Source organism: Pleurodeles waltl, chromosome 4_1, assembly GCF_031143425.1.
Source record: "Pleurodeles waltl isolate 20211129_DDA chromosome 4_1, aPleWal1.hap1.20221129, whole genome shotgun sequence".
In the NCBI taxonomy this organism is placed as follows: domain Eukaryota; kingdom Metazoa; phylum Chordata; class Amphibia; order Caudata; family Salamandridae; genus Pleurodeles; species Pleurodeles waltl.
In genome coordinates, this window is record NC_090442.1 from 598,217,263 (window position 1) to 598,238,928 (window position 21,666).

At 43.1% G+C, this 21,666-nt stretch overlaps 1 protein-coding gene across 1 annotated transcript in view; it reads left to right on the top strand.

Annotated features, from left to right (window-relative positions):
- STAB2 (stabilin 2) overlaps positions 1-21,666 on the top strand; it is an 805,158-nt gene that overhangs the window by 750,826 nt on the left and 32,666 nt on the right. The window contains 3 exon segments of the mRNA XM_069228991.1: positions 8,168-8,274; positions 8,544-8,663; positions 19,138-19,293. Coding sequence (XP_069085092.1) covers positions 8,168-8,274; positions 8,544-8,663; positions 19,138-19,293 — 383 coding nt within the window.

Consider the following 21,666-nt stretch of genomic DNA (forward strand, 5'->3'; position numbering starts at 1 on the left):
CAATTCTAATGACCTTAGAAAGATTTTACTCCCGTCTTCCAGTTTCCTACTCCACTTTTCACAATTCTTCTCTAAATCATCAGGCTGTTCTAACATTAATAATCGATAGATTGACCTGATTGATATATTAGGATTAGTCACAATATCATCCAGCAATTGAACGCTCCTAAATCCCTGCACCCCTCCTGTTTTTCTTAATAGGAAATCTCGTATCTGAAGGTATTTAAAAAAATCCCTACGCTCTAAACCATAACACTTCTGTAGATCGACAAATGCCTTAACCCCCGAGTTATCAAAGAGATTCCCCAACCTCTCTATACCTGCCGAAACCCAGCTTGCCATACATTTATCCTTGAATATGTCGGGGAGCAATGGGTTCTTTTTGATCATGGTATAACAATTATATCTACCAAAACCTTTCTTTTTATACCATGACCGCCAGCACTTATAGGCCGCCTCCAATACCTTATATCGAGTTTTCTTATAGTACCCGGGCTCATGAAAAGTTACCAAACATCCATTAGCTGTTGCACCCATCTGCAGCTCATATATATTAGGACTATCCTCTTCTGGAATCCCTCCTTTTTTAGAACCCCATAAAGGGCGCATATACTGAAAGGCTGCCGCCATTTGGTATAATTTTATATTCGGCAAAGACCACCCCCCCCTTTCTCGGGAAAGTGACATGAATTTACTTGCTCTTCTGCATTTACCATATGCCCAGATAAATCTCATAACCACTCTATCTATCTCTTTAAATCTCGAGTTAATAAAGCTCAATGGTACAGCCCGGAACAAATACAACAGTTTAGAGAGGAAAATCATTTTTACCATATTACACCTCCCCATGATGGTTAAATGTAAATTATTCCATCTGCACATATCTTGTCTTGCTTTAGTAAGTATGGGATCCAGATTTAACTTAACAATTTCTCCTACTTGTGGCGTGATATCTATTCCCAAATATACTGCATGGTCGACCCTTCGTGTATCCTGAGTGCTGGTGTATTGATTAATCAATATCTGTGTTTTATCTCTGTTTAGACGATATCCAGAAAATCTTCCGAACTTCATTGACACCTTTTCAACCTCTCTCAATGCCGGATCAGGGGTGGGAGTTAGTATAGCAATATCATCTGCATATGCTAGAACTTTTATATCCCATCCCTGCCTATGAATTGGTGGAATCTTGCTGTTATCTTCAATCTGTCTAAGCAAGGGATCTATATAAACAGCAAACAGGAGCGGAGAGCATGGACATCCCTGTCTAGTACCTCTCTTAACCTGGACACTCTCCGATTGTCCCCCCATTAGTTGTATTTTGACTACCGGTGATCTATATAGAGCCCTTATTGCTGCAATAAATTTCTTCCCTAACCCATAATACTCCATTACATGCCATAAATACTTCCAGCTCACCCGGTCAAACGCCTTTTCCGCATCTAATAATGCAACTGCCATCGGCTCCTGGGCCACTTCTGTAGCGTCCAAAAGTGCAATAACTTTTCGGATATGATCGGTAGTATCTCTTCCTGGCACAAACCCATGCTGACTAGGAAAAACTATCTTCCTGATCACAAGAGATAGTCGAGCGGCTAATATCTTTGAATATATTTTAGTGTTGCTATTGATTAGTGTAATTGGCCTGTATAAAACTCTAAAGGAATTGAATCGGGGCCTGTAGCTTTACCCGTGGCTAAATCCCCCAGTGCTTTGTCAATTTCCGAGATATCTATTTGTTCCCCTAGATATGAAGTATCACTCTCCGATAATTTATTAACTTTAATGGGGGTTAAAAATCTCAATATTTCTTCATCCGAGTATATAGATGCGTCATCATACAATTCCGTATAATATCTGTGGAAAACCCTCCTAATTTGATCCACTTCTACAACCATTTGTCCTTGCCAATCTTTAATCTCTCTAATAGTCCCGGATGCTATTTTCTGGCTTGCCCGTATTGCTAATAAACGCCCGGATTTTTCTCCATACTCGTATCCTAATGAACGCTGCGCAAGATATTTCTCTGCTATTCTTTGAGTCATAGTTTCGTTAATTGCGGCTTTAGCTATTACCACGTCCTCCTGAACCTTTTTAACATCACTCCCTGTTTCTATCGCCACAACCAACTGTCTTTCCAATACCCTCAGTTTCATTTGAAGATCTTTTACTCTGTTTTGGGTACTTTTTTGCTTTTTTATACTAAAACTCAATGTTTCACCACGTATTCCAGCTTTTAAAGTGTCCCAGACTATCTCTACCGGAGCTGTCCCTTGGTTAAACCCCAGAAATTCGGCTATCCACTTACTCATATGCGTACAATATTCCGGGTCCCTAAGAAGCCCTCTTTCAAATGTCCATCTCCTCTCCTTTTGTTCCAACCCGTCTAACTCCAATTCTAGTACTAGGGGATTATGATCTGAAACCACCCGCGGATATAACTCCATCTGACCCTGGTTTAATAGTACTGGGGAAACCAGAAAATAGTCGAGTCATGCTACTTTCATATGCGGGGCGGAGTAATAGGTATATCCAGGATCTGGCTTACATAATCTCACCCATGCGTCCACTAATCCTAGTTCTTTCTGAATAGCGACCATTGCATTATATACTCGCGGTTTCCGCCCTTGGTATTTCTTTGTAGGCACTAAAACATCCTGTAGTCCCTCCCAGGATCCATTCAAATTACAATCGCCACAAAGAACATACGGGGGAGCCCATCCTATTAATTCTATAGCCAGGGTATCTAAAACTATTGGGTCATCCGTGACCATGCTGTATACGGAACAGAGTGTAAAGCTACCATGTCCATAACTACACTCTACAATTACCCATCTTCCTCCCCTATCTGCCTTTTGCCTACCAAAATTTAATTTATTAGTCCGATCTAATATCGCAACCCCTTTAGTTCTAACCTCTTGTTCTGTTCGGGCAATTACTTTCATACCAAGTGTACCCAGAATTCCGACATTCCTATATTCCACATGTGTCTCCTGTAAACAGTAAATGTCTGCTTTAAAAGTTTTAAATTCCTCCACTACTCTACTTCTTTTACGAGAGTCATTTAACCCACAAATATTAACTGAAGCGATTCGAAGTCTAGCCATTTTCTATTTTAGGCTTTCTTTCTCTCTTTTTGTCCTCCCAGATTTTCATATCTGACTGTGCTTTATCTTGAATTTTCCACTCAATTTGCTCCCCTCCTTTTGTCTCTCCTGCCCCTGCTATCAGTTGCTTCCCTTGTTGCACTCCTACTTCCATCCCTTTCCTTTTTACTCCCTCGTTTTCCATCCTTTCCCTCCCTTGCCTATCCTTCTTCTCTTCCTCCCCGACCCCTCCCTCCTTTCCCCCTCCCCAACCGCCATCCTTCCTCCCTCCCCTCCCCTCCCTGGACCAGTCCCTCCCACCCCCCTCCCATATTAACTTCCTCCCTGAGACTGGCCCCCCATCCTGTAGAGCAATCAGACCACTCATGGTCTGAATGTTGGCGTCGTGAAAGTGCGAACCCACCCACCAGTTACCGTAGCACTTTTGCTGACCAAGAAACTCTATTTCGTTATCTGGCCCCCCTCACATATTCTTTTGCTTTAATTTCTGACGTGAATATCTCTGTTTTCCCATTCAATATTATTTTGAGGCGAGCCGGGGCCAGCAAATACGCTTCCCCGCCTTTTTCTAGAACTGGTTTAATAAGTTGTCGGAGCCGCCATCTCCGTTCAACAGTAGCATGACAAAAATCAGGTCGAGTGAAAAAAGTCACCCCATCCACAGTGCGAGGGGTATTTGGGCGGGTTTTATCCAAGATCTCCTGTCGCAATAAATAATTCCCAAAATACACTAAAATTGCTCTGGGATATTTGGAATCTGCACGTTGGCCCCCCTCCCGCCGGTTTAGTGGGAACCTATGTACACGCTGCAGTTCATTCTCCCAGCTCCAATTCCCCAGCTCCGGAAAAGCACCACGCAAAAAATTGATCATATATGTCCGTATATTAGTTCCTTCTAGCCCTTCCGGTATTCCCAGAATTCGGAGATTATTCCTTCTTTGCCTGTTTTCAAAATCTTCCAATTTCCACATTACATCTGTCAATTGTTCATCCCTCATAGTATTCTGTTCTTTAAGATTAACAACATCCTCCTCGACCGTTATGATCCTTTCTTCCATTAAGGATAGCTTAGTCCCAATTTCTGTACATGATTTGGCCACTTTACGAACTGTTCCCTGTAATCTCTTCGTGGCAACCCTTGCACGTCGACTTTCGATCCTTGTTTCTGTTTGCAACTCTTTGATTGAGTTGTAAATTGACTGCAACATTCCTGCCTCAGCCCCCAGCGCGGGTGGGCTATAAGTAAGAGGGCCAACATCTGATTCCTTATTGCCATTAGCTGAGCCCTGGTTAGTTAAAGTTATAGATGAGGAATCTGTGAGTCCAATACCTGCATAGTCCCATTTTAAATTCTTACCGCCCGTGGATGACGGGTTTCCTGAGGACCCCTGAGCGCAAGGCCGTGCTTTGACCAATTTACGCTGTCGACGCAGCTGTCGCACTGTAGGTTCGTTGCTTGAGGTTTTATCTTCCGTCTCCGACGTTTCACTGTCCTCAGACCCGCCAAGACTGTGATCACCACTACTGAGATCAGACTCTTCTGTCAAAGAATAAAATTTATCACTATTATCCTTTCCCCATTCCGCCAATTGAGAGACTTTTCCTGCTGTTTTGCCCAAAGTTTTAGTATTTGCGAAACTCTTATGCAAATTCTCTTCTTCTGTTGTAGATTTTAATATAGACGCACCTCCTTCCCCATCTCGATATTCCAATTGCTCAGACCAGTCGAGATGTTGTGCCTGAGGCTGCTTAATCTCTGTATAGGAGCCAGAATTTTTTTCCCTTACCTCCCTCTGACTGTCTTCTGACTCTGGTATGCCTTGCTTAAGTTTCACAGAGGGATCGTTGTTCGTAATACATCCACTTATACTACTACTACTACTGCTCGGAGGGGGTTCTGTCCCAACCACCTTACTCTCAGAGGGGAGGGTAAAATGTACCGGCCGCATATCCTGTGCCCCTCCTTCAAGAAACGTTGTGATAGTAGATTGACTTTTGCCCTTGACCTTTATTTCGGTGGGGGGAGTGGTAATACTACTCTCACTTGTCTTGACACCTCTCAACACATTTTCCACAGCCGATTTAGCCACCGCTGTCGTCAGGCGTTTGTTTGATCCCGTTTGCTCTCCTTTGCCGCGACCAGCCCGAGTCACTTTCACCCCTTCCATCTTTTCTCCTAAATTCCGGAAGGGTTTGGGAGGCATCTTAGTTTTTAATGCATGTGCCAACAGCCTAAATAGTCCTTTTACCCCAGCCGACACTAAAGCTGTATCTACTATTATTTGTTTTGTCAAGTTTTTCCAAAGCCATAAGGGGGTATATAAATGTCGACCGAAATCATCTTGCACACTTAATACCAGCATCAGAGTTCTCAAATATTCACTCTCCCCCTTCTCCCTTTTTTTCCCCCCCCTCAAACCGCTCCCCTCTGTCCAATATTTTACCTCTCCTTGGGGAAGGGATTTCATAGTGCCTGTCCTCAAGATATTAGAAATTCCTGAGGGACCCCATATCCCCAGGGGTCAGCGTGGGTTGTAAAGGGTCCAGGGACTCCATCCCAAGCACCCTGAGGCAGTGTAGGGGAGGAACATACTTGCCCCAGGTGGCCCTATCTACCACAGGGTGAAAAAATTCTACATGGGTTCCAGGCACATTATCCTTGGGACACCAAATGAAAGTGAAAATGGGGTACCATTGTGCACTCCCACACTGTGATACACCCTCCTGCTCCATGTGACCATAAAAAGCAGCACCATGCCGCAGGCGGGGACAAGGACGCTACCGGCTCCCGCCACCCACATGGAATTGTGCTGCCGGGAGGGGAGCCAGCTTGGCAGTGCTGGAATGGGATTTCCTGCCAATAGCAATAAAAAGATTGAAAAGCTTGTGTGACCCAGGTGGGACTGCGGCACCAATAACATAATAAAAAAAATAGTTGTGGCCTCAACGCTTCATTATAATAAGCAGCAAAGCTGGTCATTATATATTCACCAGTGCCTGGCCATGACCTGTTTTTGACCTGATATATTATCTCATTTATGACATGTTCCATGACATCATTCACTCATGATAACCGAAATTACATCATTGATGACAACTCTGTGCATGACAGGTGCATGAGTTATTAGATATTTCAGTTAACTATAATTGGTGCATTTCAATGTATTTTTAGTTTAAAATGTTATGTTTAACTTACATTTTCACCAGTGGCAGTTCGCGGGGCACAGAAGGGGCAGTGCGTCGCATGGAGGGGGGTTGGAAGGAATAAAAATGTAATTAATTAAGAAGAAAAAAACACTTACCTTGTCGACGTTACTCTGCTCTGCTCCTCCATCTTCTTGCTGCAGGCACAGGCTCCCAGCTTGCCCTGCGGCCAATCCTGACGCTGCTCAAAGCAGGGCGCTCCCAGGCAGACTGGGAGCCTGTGCAGGCTCTCTCCGACTTGAGACGTCTGGCCAAACATCCATGCACAGTGAGGGGGGGAGTGCTGTGCGCTCCCCCTCACTGCTTGTCACCCCCGTGGCCCCATCCCTTTCAAAGAGAACGATAATAAACATAGTTTATTATCGTTCTCTTTGAAAGGTTTTGTAGCTGCCACTGCTGGCAGGGGGCATCCCTCCTCCACCCTAATGGAGGAGCCACCCTTGATTTTCACCTTACTAGAATGTCACCTTAACCTTTGGAGATATATATATTACCTAGTGGCAGTCACCACAAGGTAGTTATTGTTAGGACCGTGTTTTCATAGAAAAAGCATTTTTTGACTTGCCTATATGTTTGGCACGGTTTGACAAATCTTCACGAAATGTTCCCAAAAAAGTGCCCCAATGATTCTTGTTGTGCACTGAACGTTTTGGGGTGATTCATCAAGCAGGGGCTGGAAAAAAAGGGGGAGTCAAAAAAAGTAGCTTTTCCTATGTTAATTTCCATGAGCCCTTTAGACACGACTACAGCATGAACCACTGTACAGAATTACTCCAAATTTGGCAGAAAGTTAGATTTCGGTACACAGATTATGCTTTCAGTCATTTGGTGTAAATCCATTCAGTATTTAAGAAATTAAAAGGAAAATAAATTTGTATCTCTGCTAAATTTTCACGATGATCGCAGCGAATTCGCGAATGCGCGCAACAACAGGAATGCTGTGATTGACTGGCCGTAACCTGACTAAAAAGTTGCAGCTACCATTCTATGTTATAGGAGATGATCCCCGGGGCTGAAAATGCAAATGATAAGTGGCATAAGAGGTCAGGGTAGAGGTACCCTGACCCCAGGGGTGTGGTGCAGAGGTGTTAGAGGGTCAAATTATCGGTTGAAGATGATTTTTCTTCACCATGCGCTATATTTGCGAATATCCTTGAATATTAAAAAATATTCAAGGATATTCGAGGATATGCAAAAAAATGTTTAAAAAAATTCACAGACTCATTCATATACTAATTCCTTCACTCAAACATGCAGTCAGAGAGAGACTCTTGCACCCACTCACACACCCACTCAGACAATCACGCACCCACTCACAGATCCACTGACAGACAGGCCCTGTGGCTGACTCCTGCTACCCATGGCCAAAGGCCATGCGCGGTGTGGGGTTGGGTAGTGATAAGGGCTTGGCTGCAGGGTGGTTGGATTAACGTACAGTAATTAAACTGGCTTTGCGTTAAAAAACCATAGAAATTCACTGAAAAAAACAAAGGTTACAACGATGTTATAGTTAGGTTCTGAATTTACATGTAAAAAAACATAGAAATTCAGCAGTTATAGTTTGTTATTTCAAGTAACTATAACTCACGCCCTAAGGTTACTATAACTTGTACCTTTGCCATGCACAGTTGTTTTGTGATTTTGTGGAACAAATCATCAAAAATTCTTAGGCCAGGGTCTCTGGCTTACTGGGACTCCCCAGATTCCAATAATGGATCAGTGGGTGTCCCTGGGTTCCAGTAATGATTAAGTGGGGGGTCCCTAGAAGCCAAGAGTTTAAGAACCACTGCACTATTGTATTTATATAGCGCTTACTACCTATGGACTTAGCTGCTTTCCCTGTTTTTCCTTTACAGACGTGAACTGCACATGCAAAGTCGGTTATGTTGGAGACGGCTACACCTGCAGGGGGAATCTTCTTCAAGTGTTAATGTCCTTCCCCATGTTTTCAAATTTTCTTTGGGTATGTACAACATCTGTAACACACCACCATTGGTGTGCTGTCAGTTTTGGCAATAATAACTGTATAAATGTAATTTGCATGTTGAAAGAATTGACCACACTTTGATACTTCCTCAGCACAGGCACAGTTAAATATGTTGTATTTATTTTTGATTGCAAAGTAATGAGTAGTCCTGGGTAGTATGAAGATGAGAGTGATGCTTCTTTAGTTGTGAATGGCTGAAAGACCTGTTGGATCTGTGCTAAAACTGCCTGCCTCTCCCTGCACAGGAAATCATCACGTACTCCCACAGCTCATCGCAAGGCCGAGAATTCCTCAGCTACCTCACCAACCTGTCCATCCAGGCCACCATGTTTGCACCAAATAACGATGTAATGAATGAAAATGAGGTGAGGGTTGTTTTGAATTTGCATGCTTTACTGACATCTGCTCTCTGTTTTGGAGTGGGTCTCTCTTAGCTTTTTCTATATGTTTCCTATTATTACCTCTCTAGATTATTATGATCACAACTGTAATATATTTATGGACATAGATGCTTCCATATCCCAGTGGCAGAGGAACTGAAATTATGAACAGTTTATGGACGTAGATTCTTTGTATTACTAGTGGTAGGGTGAAGTGACACACTGCATCCTTTTCGGCCTCGTGACATTACATGGTTGAGCTTGTCTCACCTTTAGCCCCTCAACAGCTTCTGATTTGCTACTAAGGGGATAGCGAAAGATCAAGAAGTGAAAACTACAGAAAATAAATGGGACTCATTTTCCTTGTTTGCTTTCTGTACCCGTGGCTCCATTCATTGGTGTGTGATGCAGTTACTGGACTGATATATGTATCTCTTGGAACCTGCCCCTAGGCCCTCAATACGAGCGGTCTGGTATCTCGGACATTATTTCTACCTCCCCTCCAAACCCCCCCTGGAATTTACCACTAATTCCAGGCACTTGTGTCATCAGTATTAGGCTCTGCCATATATCAAGACAAGCTGATGCCTCACATAAATTCTGCATGGGAGTGATTGTAAAAGTCACTCTATCAGGATTGGACAGTTCATCCATATTAATTTCTAATGATGATGCTTTAAAGACTAATGCTTATTGAATAAATGATTAAACTTAAGAATTGATTAATAAAACGCTTTAACTCACACAGATTCTCCTTACTGACTGTACTGAAGCCTTTAATGATTTTGTTGTAGATGATTGCTCCTTTTAACTTTTCTTTTTCGAAGAACAAACGTCCATTCGGCCAATGGTGGGGGTTGTTTATCGATTGCACCTGACCCCTAGGCCTGTGGTCACCCTGCTGCTAGAATTTTGTAATCTGATCAGTAAATTCAGAATTCCTTTTTCATTGATTAGATTACTAATATTAAAACTAGTATCCCTTCTTTTTCTTCTTCTGCCACTATCCCTATGTCACATAGTAATTTAGCCACATAGTCTGCTCTGCCTGCTATTAGTAAAGATACGTATTTGGACCTCTTGTCTGAAGGTTCTAAAAATAGTTTTTTTGCGCGTCCCTGATCTTGCCCTCACCTTTCTCAACACCACACTAAATTGTGGCCTGGTTCCCAGCTCTTTTAATGAAGAGATTGTGATCCCTTTACTAAAGAAAGCCAGTGATTACCCCTATATCTTAAAAAATATTGCCCGATAACTTTGCTTCCGTATCTGGTTAAGGTTCTCAAGGACCATGTAACCAAAAGCAGCTGCTCCTTTGTGGAGTCAACTAACTTTCTTGATCTCCATCAAGCGAGCTTTCAGCTGCCCATTCTACCGAGACAGTCATTCTTTCTGTGGTGGATGATCTTCGTGAAGCGGCTGACCGGGATAATACTCAGTTGTTGGTGCTTTTTGATCTCTCCGAGGCCTTTGAGACGGTCGACCATGATATTCTAATTGACCTGGTCATGGCCGCGGGACTTCAGGGTACGGCACAAGACTGGGTTGAGTCCTTCTTGAAGGACCAATCGCAGGCTGTCAGGCTTTCCTCCTTTTCTTCATCCAAGGTTAGGTTGTCCTGTGGTGTCCCTCAGGGTTCTTCCCTGTCCCCCTACCCTTTTAATTAATATATACACCCACTCATGCATCTCCTGAATCAAACGAGGGTCAAGGTTTACAACTACGCTGTTGATTTGCAATTGATCTTCACCATTGAAACCTCCCTCAAATGTGCAAATTCTTTCCAAAACACTATGGTATTTATCCGTGATTGGATGAATGACAATAAGCTAAAACTTAACTGTCACTGATAAAATCAAGATTAATATATGGAGATCTCCGATTTGGCCTTTAGGCATGGGCTCTCCCCCTCTGCCCAAGAATTCAGTTAGATCCTTGGATTCTTGATTGATGCCAAGTTGCACCAAGTGGGAGTTGTAATTTCCTCATGTTTTTCACAACTTAGGAAAATCAGAAAGAACTGTAAACTTTTATTTAATGAGGCTCTCAAGCAGATTGTTAATGCACTGGTTCTCTCTAGATTAGACTATGCTAACTCCTTGTACTTGGGTCTTCTAAAGTGTCTAATTTGCAGACTTCAACTGGTTCAAAGTCAAGTAGCTAGGCTGTTGTTTCAGCAACCTTGCAATTGTCACATTACCCCCTTATTGAGCAACCTGCACTGGCTGCCTGTAGAACAGCACTCATTTCCAGGTCAGGGTGTCTTATTTTTAAGTCACTCCAGTCTGGCAGTCCTACTTTTGTATCTGCTCGTATACAAAAACACTTTCCTCCTCGCAATTTAAGGTTCTCATATGCTAATCTTCTTTCTACTCCCACCTTTAAAAAAACAACACAGGGTGGCTCCAGGTTTGCGGTATTGGCAGCCGACATATGGAATACTTTTCATCTAGAAATTAGGCTCTCTTCCTGACACACAGCATTCAGGAAATTCTTAAAGACATTGCTCTTCAGGCTGGCGTATGAGTAAGGAGCTGTTGCATGCTTGTTCTAGTTACCTCAGCACTAAGAAACCATTCTGTTGTATGTGTGCTGTACAAATATTTGTAACATATAAATTGAAACAAGTTTCACATTCTCCATTCACAGAATCCAATAGGATGTTAGTAACGCCTGGGAGTAGGTAAACTTCCCAGCTTCAGAATGAGCTACAGAAATAAGTCCTTGAAAATATACTCTGTCCACATTTTGTGTTTCAGACAGTTCTTTCCATGAATTATCTTTCCGGTTGTCTCCTCTCGCCCCAGTGAGAATCTCACTTTCTGTTGTCTAATGCATGACAAATGTGTATCCACCAACTAAGAGAAGGCTTCTGGAAAGTTACAGCATTTGCAATTGAAAGAAAAACAGCTCAATGTGACAAATAGGCCTTTCAATGTTAATATATAAATCTCTTAACATGGCATGGATTGTTAATTTAACTTAAATCAACCCATTATTTATTTTATATGTTTACAGTGCCTGAGTATAATTACCTTATACAATGTTGGTATTCATAATGCATATGTTATTTAACATAGAAATGTGCACGTTTTATTGAAATGCGTTTTTGTTTGCAAAATGAAGAAATTTGCTGCAGCAGGCATCATCTATGGCCAAGAACATGGAAATCCATTGGGGAAAGTTCATCTTCAGAGTAGGGACAGTGGTATCAATGTCACAGAAATATGTGATTGAAGGCATTAGACTGGGGATGAAGTGAATTCTAGCTACATCCGTGGATCTCCAGGCCAGGGAATGAAGCCAAGATGACCCTCAAGACATATGGATACAACTAGAGTAAGCACAAAAGATCTCTACTGCATCTGGGCCTGGGTCAAAGCACATTCAACCTCAAGATGGTGACAGGTGAAAATACTTCCACTGGTTCCTAATGGAGATGTGTACCCAGAGATGATGACAAATGGCTTCTGGAACAGTTGCCTGGGTGGGTCGACCTTGTACCTTGGATCACCCGTAGTTTAACAGTGGCTCTCACAGGTCCTCTTATACAGCCAGGCTTTGTATTTTCCTAGCTGGCAGACTCTCCCATTAACCCCTTCGCAGCCAAGGATGTAGCCGTTATGTCCTTGGCCTGTCTCTCCCCATGAGCCTCGTATCCACACCCCCAGGGTTGGAAGGGGAATCGCTTCCCCGTCCACCCTCTTGACCCCCTGTGGAGTCTGATGACGTCAGCGCGCGATCGCAAGCTGACCTCATCAGAGGCTGCTTCCAGTGCGGATCGGAAGAGAAATGCTTTAGCATTTCTCCTCTGATCACATGGAGGGGGTGAGAGAGGCATCAAAGGAAAAGAAAGGCCTTTCCTTTCCCTTGATGTCTCTCTCAGCATTTCTGCTGCCCAATCGCAATGCGGGGGGAGGGGCAGGAAGCCTACTAGATGCCAGGGAATTAAACAAAATAGTGGTGTGGTGGCTACCAACCAGTACGGGCATGGTTATGCCCCCCACCCCAACTGAAGGGGGTAACAGTGTTTCAGCTGTCCCCTGCACACTAAAACATATTATCCCATGGCAAGCAGGAGGACATTTAATTATTTTGGGTTTTGGTTTTAGATTTGGGCCATGATAGCTTGTCTAACTCTCAAAACCGTTCCACTTGGAATGGTGAGGGCTTCACTTTTTGGACTCTGGGAAGCTGCCATGAAGAAAAATCCACCTAGACACAGCTGAAAACTAAACATCTGGGTGAGTCCAGGGTGGTGGGCTTCACATGCACCCCGCACCATTTTCTTACCCACAGTGCCCTGCAAACCTCCAACTTTGTTGGAAATCACAAATTTTTCTCACATTTTTGTGATGAAACCTTCCGGAATCTGCAGGAATCCACAAAATTCTTATCACCCAGCATTGTTGCATCTATGCCGATAAAAATTCTGCCTCACTTGTCAGCCTAAAAGTGTTTTTTTTTAAACTGCCCTTTGGGACTCGCTTTGGTTCCCCCCTCAATTTCGACATGTTTTTGGCTCTTCCCTGTCACAGGCACTTGGCTCACCTAAACAAGTGAGATATCATTTTTACCGGGATACAGAGGGGAAAATTGGGTGGTAGGAATTTTTTTTTTTTTTTTTAGCTAAATTTGAGGTTTGCTGAGGATACTGGGTAAGAAAACACTGGGGGATCTACGCAAGTCACAGCTTCCTGGACTCCCTCAAGCAGGCATCATCTATGGCCAAGAACATGGAAATCCATTGGGGAAAGTTCATCTTCAGAGTAGGGACAGTGGTATCAATGTCACAGAAATATGTGATTGAAGGCATTAGACTGGGGATGAAGTGAATTCTAGCTACATCCGTGGATCTCCAGGCCAGGGAATGAAGCCAAGATGATCCTCAGGACATATGGATACAACTAGAGTAAGCACAAAAGATCTCTACTGCATCTGGGCCTGGGTCAAAGCACATTCAACCTCAAGATGGTGACAGGTGAAAATACTTCCACTGGTTCCTAATGGAGATGTGTACCCAGAGATGATGACAAATGGCTTCTGGAACAGTTGCCTGGGTGGGTCGACCTTGTACCTTGGATCACCTGTAGTTTAACAGTGGCTCTCACAGGTCCTCTTATACAGCCAGGCTTTGTATTTTCCTAGCAGGCAGACTCTCCCATTAACCCCTTCGCAGCCAAGGATGTAGCCGTTATGTCCTTGGCCTGTCTCTCCCCATGAGCCTCGTATCCACACCCCCGGGGTTGGAAGGGGAATCGCTTCCCCGTCCACCCCCTTGACCCCCTGTGGAGTCCGATGACGTCAGCGCGCGATCGCAAGCTGACCTCATCAGAGGCTGCTTCCAGTGCGGATCGGAAGAGAAATGCTTTAGCATTTCTCCTCTGATCACATGGAGGGGGTGAGAGAGGCATCAAAGGAAAAGAAAGGCCTTTCCTTTCCCCTGATGTCTCTCTCAGCATTTCTGCTGCCCAATCGCAATGCGGGGGGAGGGGCAGGAAGCCTACTTGATGCCAGGGAATTAAACAAAATAGTGGTGTGGTGGCTACCAACCAGTACGGGCATGGTTATGCCCCCCACCCCAACTGAAGGGGGTAACAGTGTTTCAGCTGTCCCCTGCACACTAAAACATATTATCCCATGGCAAGCAGGAGGACATTTAATTATTTTGGGTTTTGGTTTTAGATTTGGGCCATGATAGCTTGTCTAACTCTCAAAACCGTTCCACTTGGAATGGTGAGGGCTTCACTTTTTGGACTCTGGGAAGCTGCCATGAAGAAAAATCCATCTAAACACATCTGAAAACTAAACATCTGGGTGAGTCCAGGGTGGTGGGCTTCACATGCACCCCGCACCATTTTCTTACCCACAGTGCCCTGCAAACCTCCAACTTTGTTGGAAATCACACATTTTTCTCACATTTTTGTGATGAAACCTTCCGGAATCTGCAGGAATCCACAAAATTCTTATCACCCAGCATTGTTGCATCTATGCCGATAAAAATTCTGCCTCACTTGTCAGCCTAAAAGTGTTTTTTTTCAAACTGCCCTTTGGGACTCGCTTTGGTTCGCCCCTCAATTTCGACATGTTTTTGGCTCTTCCCTGTCACAGGCACTTGGCTCACCTAAACAAGTGAGATATCATTTTTACCGGGATACAGAGGGGAAAATTGGGTGGTAGGAATTTTTTTTTTTTTGTGCTAAATTTGAGGTTTGCTGAGGATACTGGGTAAGAAAACACTGGGGGATCTACGCAAGTCACAGCTTCCTGGACTCCCTCAAGTGTCTAGTTTTCAGAAATGTTTGGGTTTGGTAGGTTTCCCTATATGGCTGCTGAGCCCAGGACCAAAAACGCAGCTGCCCCCGCAAAAATAGGTAGTTTTGTATTTGATAATTTTGAGGTGTCCACATAGTGTTTTGGGGCATTTCCTTTCGCAGGCACTAGGCCTCCCCACACAAGTGAGGTACCATTTTTATCGGGAGATTTGGGGGAATGCTGGGTGGAAGAAAATGTGTGCCTCCTCTCAGATTCCAGAACCTGTCACCGAAATGTGAGGAAAAAGTGTTTTTTTGGCCACATTTTGAGATTTGGAAAGGATTCTGGGTAACAGAACCCAGTGAGAGCCCAACAAGTCACCCCATCCTGGATTCCCCTAGGTGTCACACAAGTGAGGTACCATTTTCATCGGGAGACTTGGGGTAACACAGAATAGAAGAACAAGTGTAATTGCCCCTTGTCTTTCTCTAAATTTTTTCCTTCCAAATGTAAGACAGTGTGTAAAAATATGTCTATTTGAGAAATGCACTGTAATCCACATGCTAAAATGAGGACCCTGGAATTCAGAGATGTGCAGATAACCACTGCTTCTCAACACCTTATCTTGTGCCCATTTTGGAAATACAAAGGTTTCTTTGATACCTGTTTTTCCCTCTTTATATTTCAAATGAATTCCTGTATACCGGTAAACAATGAAAACACATTGCAAGGTGCTGCTCACTTATTGGCGGTGGGTAACTAAGGTTCTTGATGAACCTATAAGCCCTATATATCCCCACAACCAGGAGAGTCCAGCAGACGTAATGGTCTATTGATTTAAAAAATCTGACATTGTAGGAAAACGTCACTGAGTAAAACGTGGAGAAAAATTGCAGTTTTTTTACCTCAATTTCAATATTTTTTTTATTTCAGCTGTTATTTTCTGTAAGAAAACCTTGTAGGATCTACATAATTTTGTCTTCTTTTTTTTCAGAAATGTTTAGCTTTCTGGGATCCAGCATTGTTTTCACACCCATTTCACACTAACTGGAGGGAGGCTAAAATCACAAAATATTGTAAAAATGGGTATGTCCCAGTAAAATGCCAAAATTGTGTTGAAAAATGTGGTTTTCTGATTCAAGTCTCCCTGTTCCTGGAAGCTGGGAAGATGGTGATTTTAGCACTGCAAATCCTTTGTTGATGCCTTCTTCAGGGATAAAAAAAACACAAGCCTTCTTCTGCAGCCCTTTGTATCCCATTTTTTTTTTTAAACGAAATTCTTTGCTGTATTTTGGCTAATTTCTTGGTCTCCTCTAGGGGAACCCACAAACTCTGGGTACCTCTACAATCCCTAGGATGTTGGAAAACAAAGTACGCAAATTTGGCATGGTTAGCTTATGTGGACTAAAAGTTATGAGTGCCTAAGTGTGAACTGCCCCAAACAGCCACAAACAGGCCTAGCACCTGAGGGGGAAAAGGTTTAGCAGCGAAGGCGTTAAACATGCAATCTGGCATTTTCTCCCCTGGCAGGCATGCTATATCCGCACAAGTTTATCACAGCAGTACTTGCTGTTGCAAAGCACCCTCAAATTCTGCCATGTCCTCAATTTGTAGCATTGCTTCTATTTTAATAAATCTATTTTATAAAAGTACTGCAAAGCAGCAAAAGCAAAGTATACTGAATGTTGACAGGAAATATTCACAAAATAATTTGAGAAGTAGATATCTGTTGAATTATGGTCAGGTTATTAATTTAAAAGGAGTTCACATATTTAAAAATTGGTAGAGACAATAGCAACAAGTACTACAAACCTAAAGTTGTTTTTGATTGAACAGACATCTTTTTTTTGCTGGGGTCAATTAATGGGAGCTTGTTGGGTGAAAGTTTGCTTTGATTTCATTTTTACTTTAAAGATCCAACTTTGAGTGGGGTTCTAAACTAAATATTCAAATAAGCTGGTACTGAGAGTTAAGGCTCATTCCGAATTTATGGTGGTGGACATAATCATAGGAGAGGGAGAACTGTGTGTAAGGTAGTCTAAAAAGCTTAGGGAATGGCCATGGCTTGGCGGGAGCTTTAGAAGACGAGAGATTCATTCTTGGAAGAGAAGCCTTCAAGGACTTCATGGTTGGTGCTGATGATAACGGAGTGAAAGTGGGAGTTTCGACATCACTGCAGCAGTGTAGAAAAGTGATCAGTCAGGCCCACTTATTTAGGTAAAGAAAGATGACATGGGAAGAGACAAGAACTGTCAAGAGCTTGTTTTTAAATTCATAATTCCCAAAGTCTTGCCATATCAGATGTAACAATTGAGAAGTAGTAGGACTACCTTGGGTCCTCTGACTCCCGCTAGTGGGGCTGTGGCTTCAACAGGAGTGCTGGAGACAACGGCAACAAAGCCTAATGTGGCGCGGATACTGTCTGGACACCCATTTTTTTTTTTTTAACAAAATCAGTATAAGGACATTATCTGGCCCTGATCGATGTGCATGACCCATTGTAGGTACTACTGGAAGCACCAAAAGTATTAATGACTATAGCACTACGCATATATGTCAAGAATAGTCCTTCTGTTTAGCCAGAATAACATAGGAGTGACAGAGTATACACATGAGGGGAAAATGGCTTCCTTAATAGTTCCTGCTGATTGCATAGTGTGGCAGCTTGTCATCACGGTTGTAGACTCTTTTTCGCATAGCCCAGTAGATAGATTCCCCATACTCACTTTAGGTAATCATGTGAAAGGACGAAGTGAATTAAACATACATTGCTGAGATCTGTGTACAGTACCTGCAGGTTTGAATCCAAGCAAGGCACATTTTTCATCAATCCAAGGTCGATACACTGCATGTCATGTAATTAAAATAGAGAAACTTGTTTTTACAGCGTTACAAAACCATTCAAATTGTGGTAGCAAATACTATTTTAAAAGATGGTCATAGTCTGCGCTAATTGCTTGTGAAGGTTTTGGAACATGTTTCATAGAGTATGCCCTGTAAGCTAAAATTCATAGGTGTGTTCTTAACTTGTGCCACCCAATACTTCTGAGTCCTTCAGTATGATTGGGGAAATTTGGCCCAGATCGGCAGCTCTGGGTGGAATTCCACCACTCCCAATCACAAGTGTCTCTGGACCTAGATTTATTGGATATACAAACTCTGCACCCAATAATGCTAGGCCCTGAGACACAGCACCTTGTTACTTGCTGCAGCGGCAGGGTATGCATGCAGCAGCTCAACCCTGCCGAGGCCAGATGTCTGCAGCAGCATGAATGGAGCAGACGGTGCTCTCTTGGGACAGGCCAAAGCCTACCCTTATTCAACATAACCCCCCAGGTCCTCTCCAGACAGAGTGGCAATAGTATTCTCCCTGGAATTGGAAACGCTGCAAGAAAAAGAATACAACTTTACCCGGTCCATGCAGTTATTTCTCATTCCGGTAGAAAACGTATATTTGTCGGAATTTGGTACAGAGGAACCATCCAGAGTCAGAGATTCTGGTCCCCCATTCTTCGTGCACCAAATCAAGCCATAAAGATAACGAGAGCCTGAGTCAGTACATATCATCATAGGAAATCATTCACTCAGCAAAGCCAAATTTGGTTGAGGCACTTCATCTTGATGTGCTTTTTTAATCTTTCTGTTGCAGGTTCATAATTTAGTCTTGTGTTCGCATCTCGATGTATATTGATACCCAGATATTTAACCTGGTCCCCACGCCAGGAGAGACGGAACTCACAGTCCACGGAGGAAATTATCTCCGTAAAGGGGAACAACTCGGATTTATGCCAATTAATCTGTAATCCTGGTGCGTAACTGTTATGTGGGTGTTGCAAACAAACTCACTTTTACTGCAGTGTATTAGAACACTACTGAGTACTGCATCAAAACAAAATATGACAATGTTTACTTGCAATAAACGTTTAAATGCTGAAAGTGTTAAGCCTTTAGAGCTGCCAAGTTCTGTTGCCCACACTCCACGTGATTCTATGATAAAGCAATGGGGTGTGTTCAACCAGAAACCTCCATTCCCATAATGAAGAGGGTTTCCATGATCTCTTTCATTGTCATCCACAGTCCAGTGACCTGCTGCCTTACCTGTGAAGGTTAGCAGCAGGAAATGGAACAATACAGACGTACCTTAACTAAGTGCTGCTACTGGGAATGTCTGCTGTAACCTTTCAATAAAATATTTTCCCTATAGACACTATCCGGGCGGGACATCGAGTACCACCTCTCCAATGTCGGCACCTTCTTTTATGAAGATCTGACCAATGGATCTACGCTTCAGACAAGGATCGGCAACCGGCTACTTATCACATTCAACACAGACCAGGACCCCATGGCCACAACATCTACAGTACGTAAAACAAAGAAACAAAGGCACTGTTTTTTTTATTGCTTTTGTTGCATGATTGAATTATCTACATATATGCTGGAGTACAACAAATATCCCTGATGTCCGAGATTAAAAATGATGCAGAAGCTGTGTTAAATGTACTCAAGAGGTTTCTTGTGGTGGGCAACAGTGTTCATTTTTGGGGATTGGTACTGATTGTTTTATAATCGCATTGTGACCAACGGGGAGAAAGGAAGTAAAGGTCGTATGGATGAGTAAATGAAAGATATGAAAATAGTGACAAAGGGAGAAAGTAGGAATTTAACATGAACCAGTAGGAGTAAGCTATAGGGGCAGGAAATGTGTTGTGGTCAAACATAGCGGCATGAGCTGGAAGGGCGTCTAGCTAGCCTAGTTATTTGGTACCCCAGGCATTCTGCTGTAGGAGACTCCTAAGAAAACCTTTGGGCCTCTGCTCATATATTTCTTTTAAAAAAGCACTGTGCAGATTATCCATTGAAAGGGGTCTCAAAATAAAATGACGAAGTATTGCTGCACATGCAAAGAAGTAGTATGTCCTGGTATAGGCCAGGTGTTCTTGGACTAGGTACGGCCCCTTTCTCTCTTTCTGATGGTGTTTCAGTCTCTCTCTTCCTCCTCTTCTATGTTTTTTGTGCTTTCCCTCTCAGGAAATGTCTGAAAAGGAAATTAGTGCATGTGACTCCCCCGGTTCAAATTAGGCACTGGCCCTTACTATCGAAAAGTTCAGTTTCTTAACCACAGTGACTCAATGCAAACTATATTACTTGTGTTTCATCAGTATGTGCACTTGTATAGTCCCACAATCCATGAGATTGACCCATGTAAATATGTCAAATGAGTTTTGGGGTCTCAACTGGTTGTCAGGACATGTGTTCATTTCATTCACAAGCCATCAGAGCAGTTCATCTTTTGTACAGTTAGCTGTGCCTCTAAGGAGAAGGCAAGGAGACTGGGGCTGGTAAATTTTTAAAGACACTCCCGTCCCTTGGAATAAACATAATCGGATATTCCTTCTCTGTGGTGGGCCTGGTCATATCCAATGGCTGGCTCCAGTCTCTGTGATTGTACTCACCTGTTCTCTAGTGAGAACACTTCTGCTAGTTCAGAGTTGTCCACTGGGTATCCACCATTCTCTTTTATATCACTGTTACCTTCTTTTCTGCTTTCGCCATCACTCATCATTCTCTGGTCTCTCATTATCTCCTTCTTAGCCCCTCACAATGTCTAGCACTCACCTTTCTCTAATGACTTCAGCTCACCTTCCTCCTTTGAACCTGTCTCCATTAGCCTCCCCCCATGATGTGCCTCTTTTTTTAAAATAATTTTGTTTATCGCTATTTCATATAGTACATATCCGTTTGTTCATTTTGCCAGAACTTAATACTCAGGGTTCTAAATCACATTTCTATACAGCCTGTAGGTATCCATTACGTACTTCGCAGAACCACAGTCACAGGATAACCTACATCTTATTCATTCCTTGGCATACAAAATCATACTGGCAAAGTCTTAAGCCTTCTCAGGTTCTCAGTTGCATGTTTGCGAGATAGAGAGCTGGTAATCACCCCAAATAACTTTGCAGGCATGTATGCCTGTCCTCCCTGTGTGTGTAAGCCAATAACGAAATAGAAATATACAAAACGGTATGACCAGTTAACCCAATAACTTTCCAGAGATCACATGCGCGGTGTGCAGTTGCCCATGCCAGCCCCTGAGTTCCAGGGATGATGTGCCTCTTGCTGTCTTCCTATTCTGTGGCCTTTGTGTCCCTCTCTTCCTTCTCTATTGCCTCTTGAAGTCATCATTCACTGTTCCTTCTTAACCCTCTACTCTGATCCTCACTTTCCTCTATAGATCAATATTTGGCAACAAAATGCCTTCAGCAAAGTGGTTTTTGCTGTGGTCTGGGCACTGAAGAAGCTAAGACCATACTAGTTTGTAACTCACTTCCGGTTTCAGACAGACCACAGGCCCCTCAGATGGTTAATGGAGATGAGGGTTGAGAATCTTAAACTGTTGTAGTGGTCCATCTCCCTACAGGGAATGGACGTTATGGTGGATCACCGCCCTGGCACAAAACACACCAATGCTGATTGTCTGTCCAGGTTTTTCTGCCTTAGTGATGAGAACTCCCAAGAGGTTAGGTAGTTCCTCCCGCTTTAAGCTGGGGCGGGGGGCATATGTTAGACCTATCAGCTCTTGGCGTGGTTTCTCCTGTCTTTTTGGCTCATGACCTCCTGTTTTAATCCTGTGCTGAATTTCAGTTTTTGGTAGCTTTAGAACTCTGGGCACTTTACCTCTGTTGACCAATGCTAAAGTGCAAGTGCTCTCTGTCTAATTGGTACTGGTGAT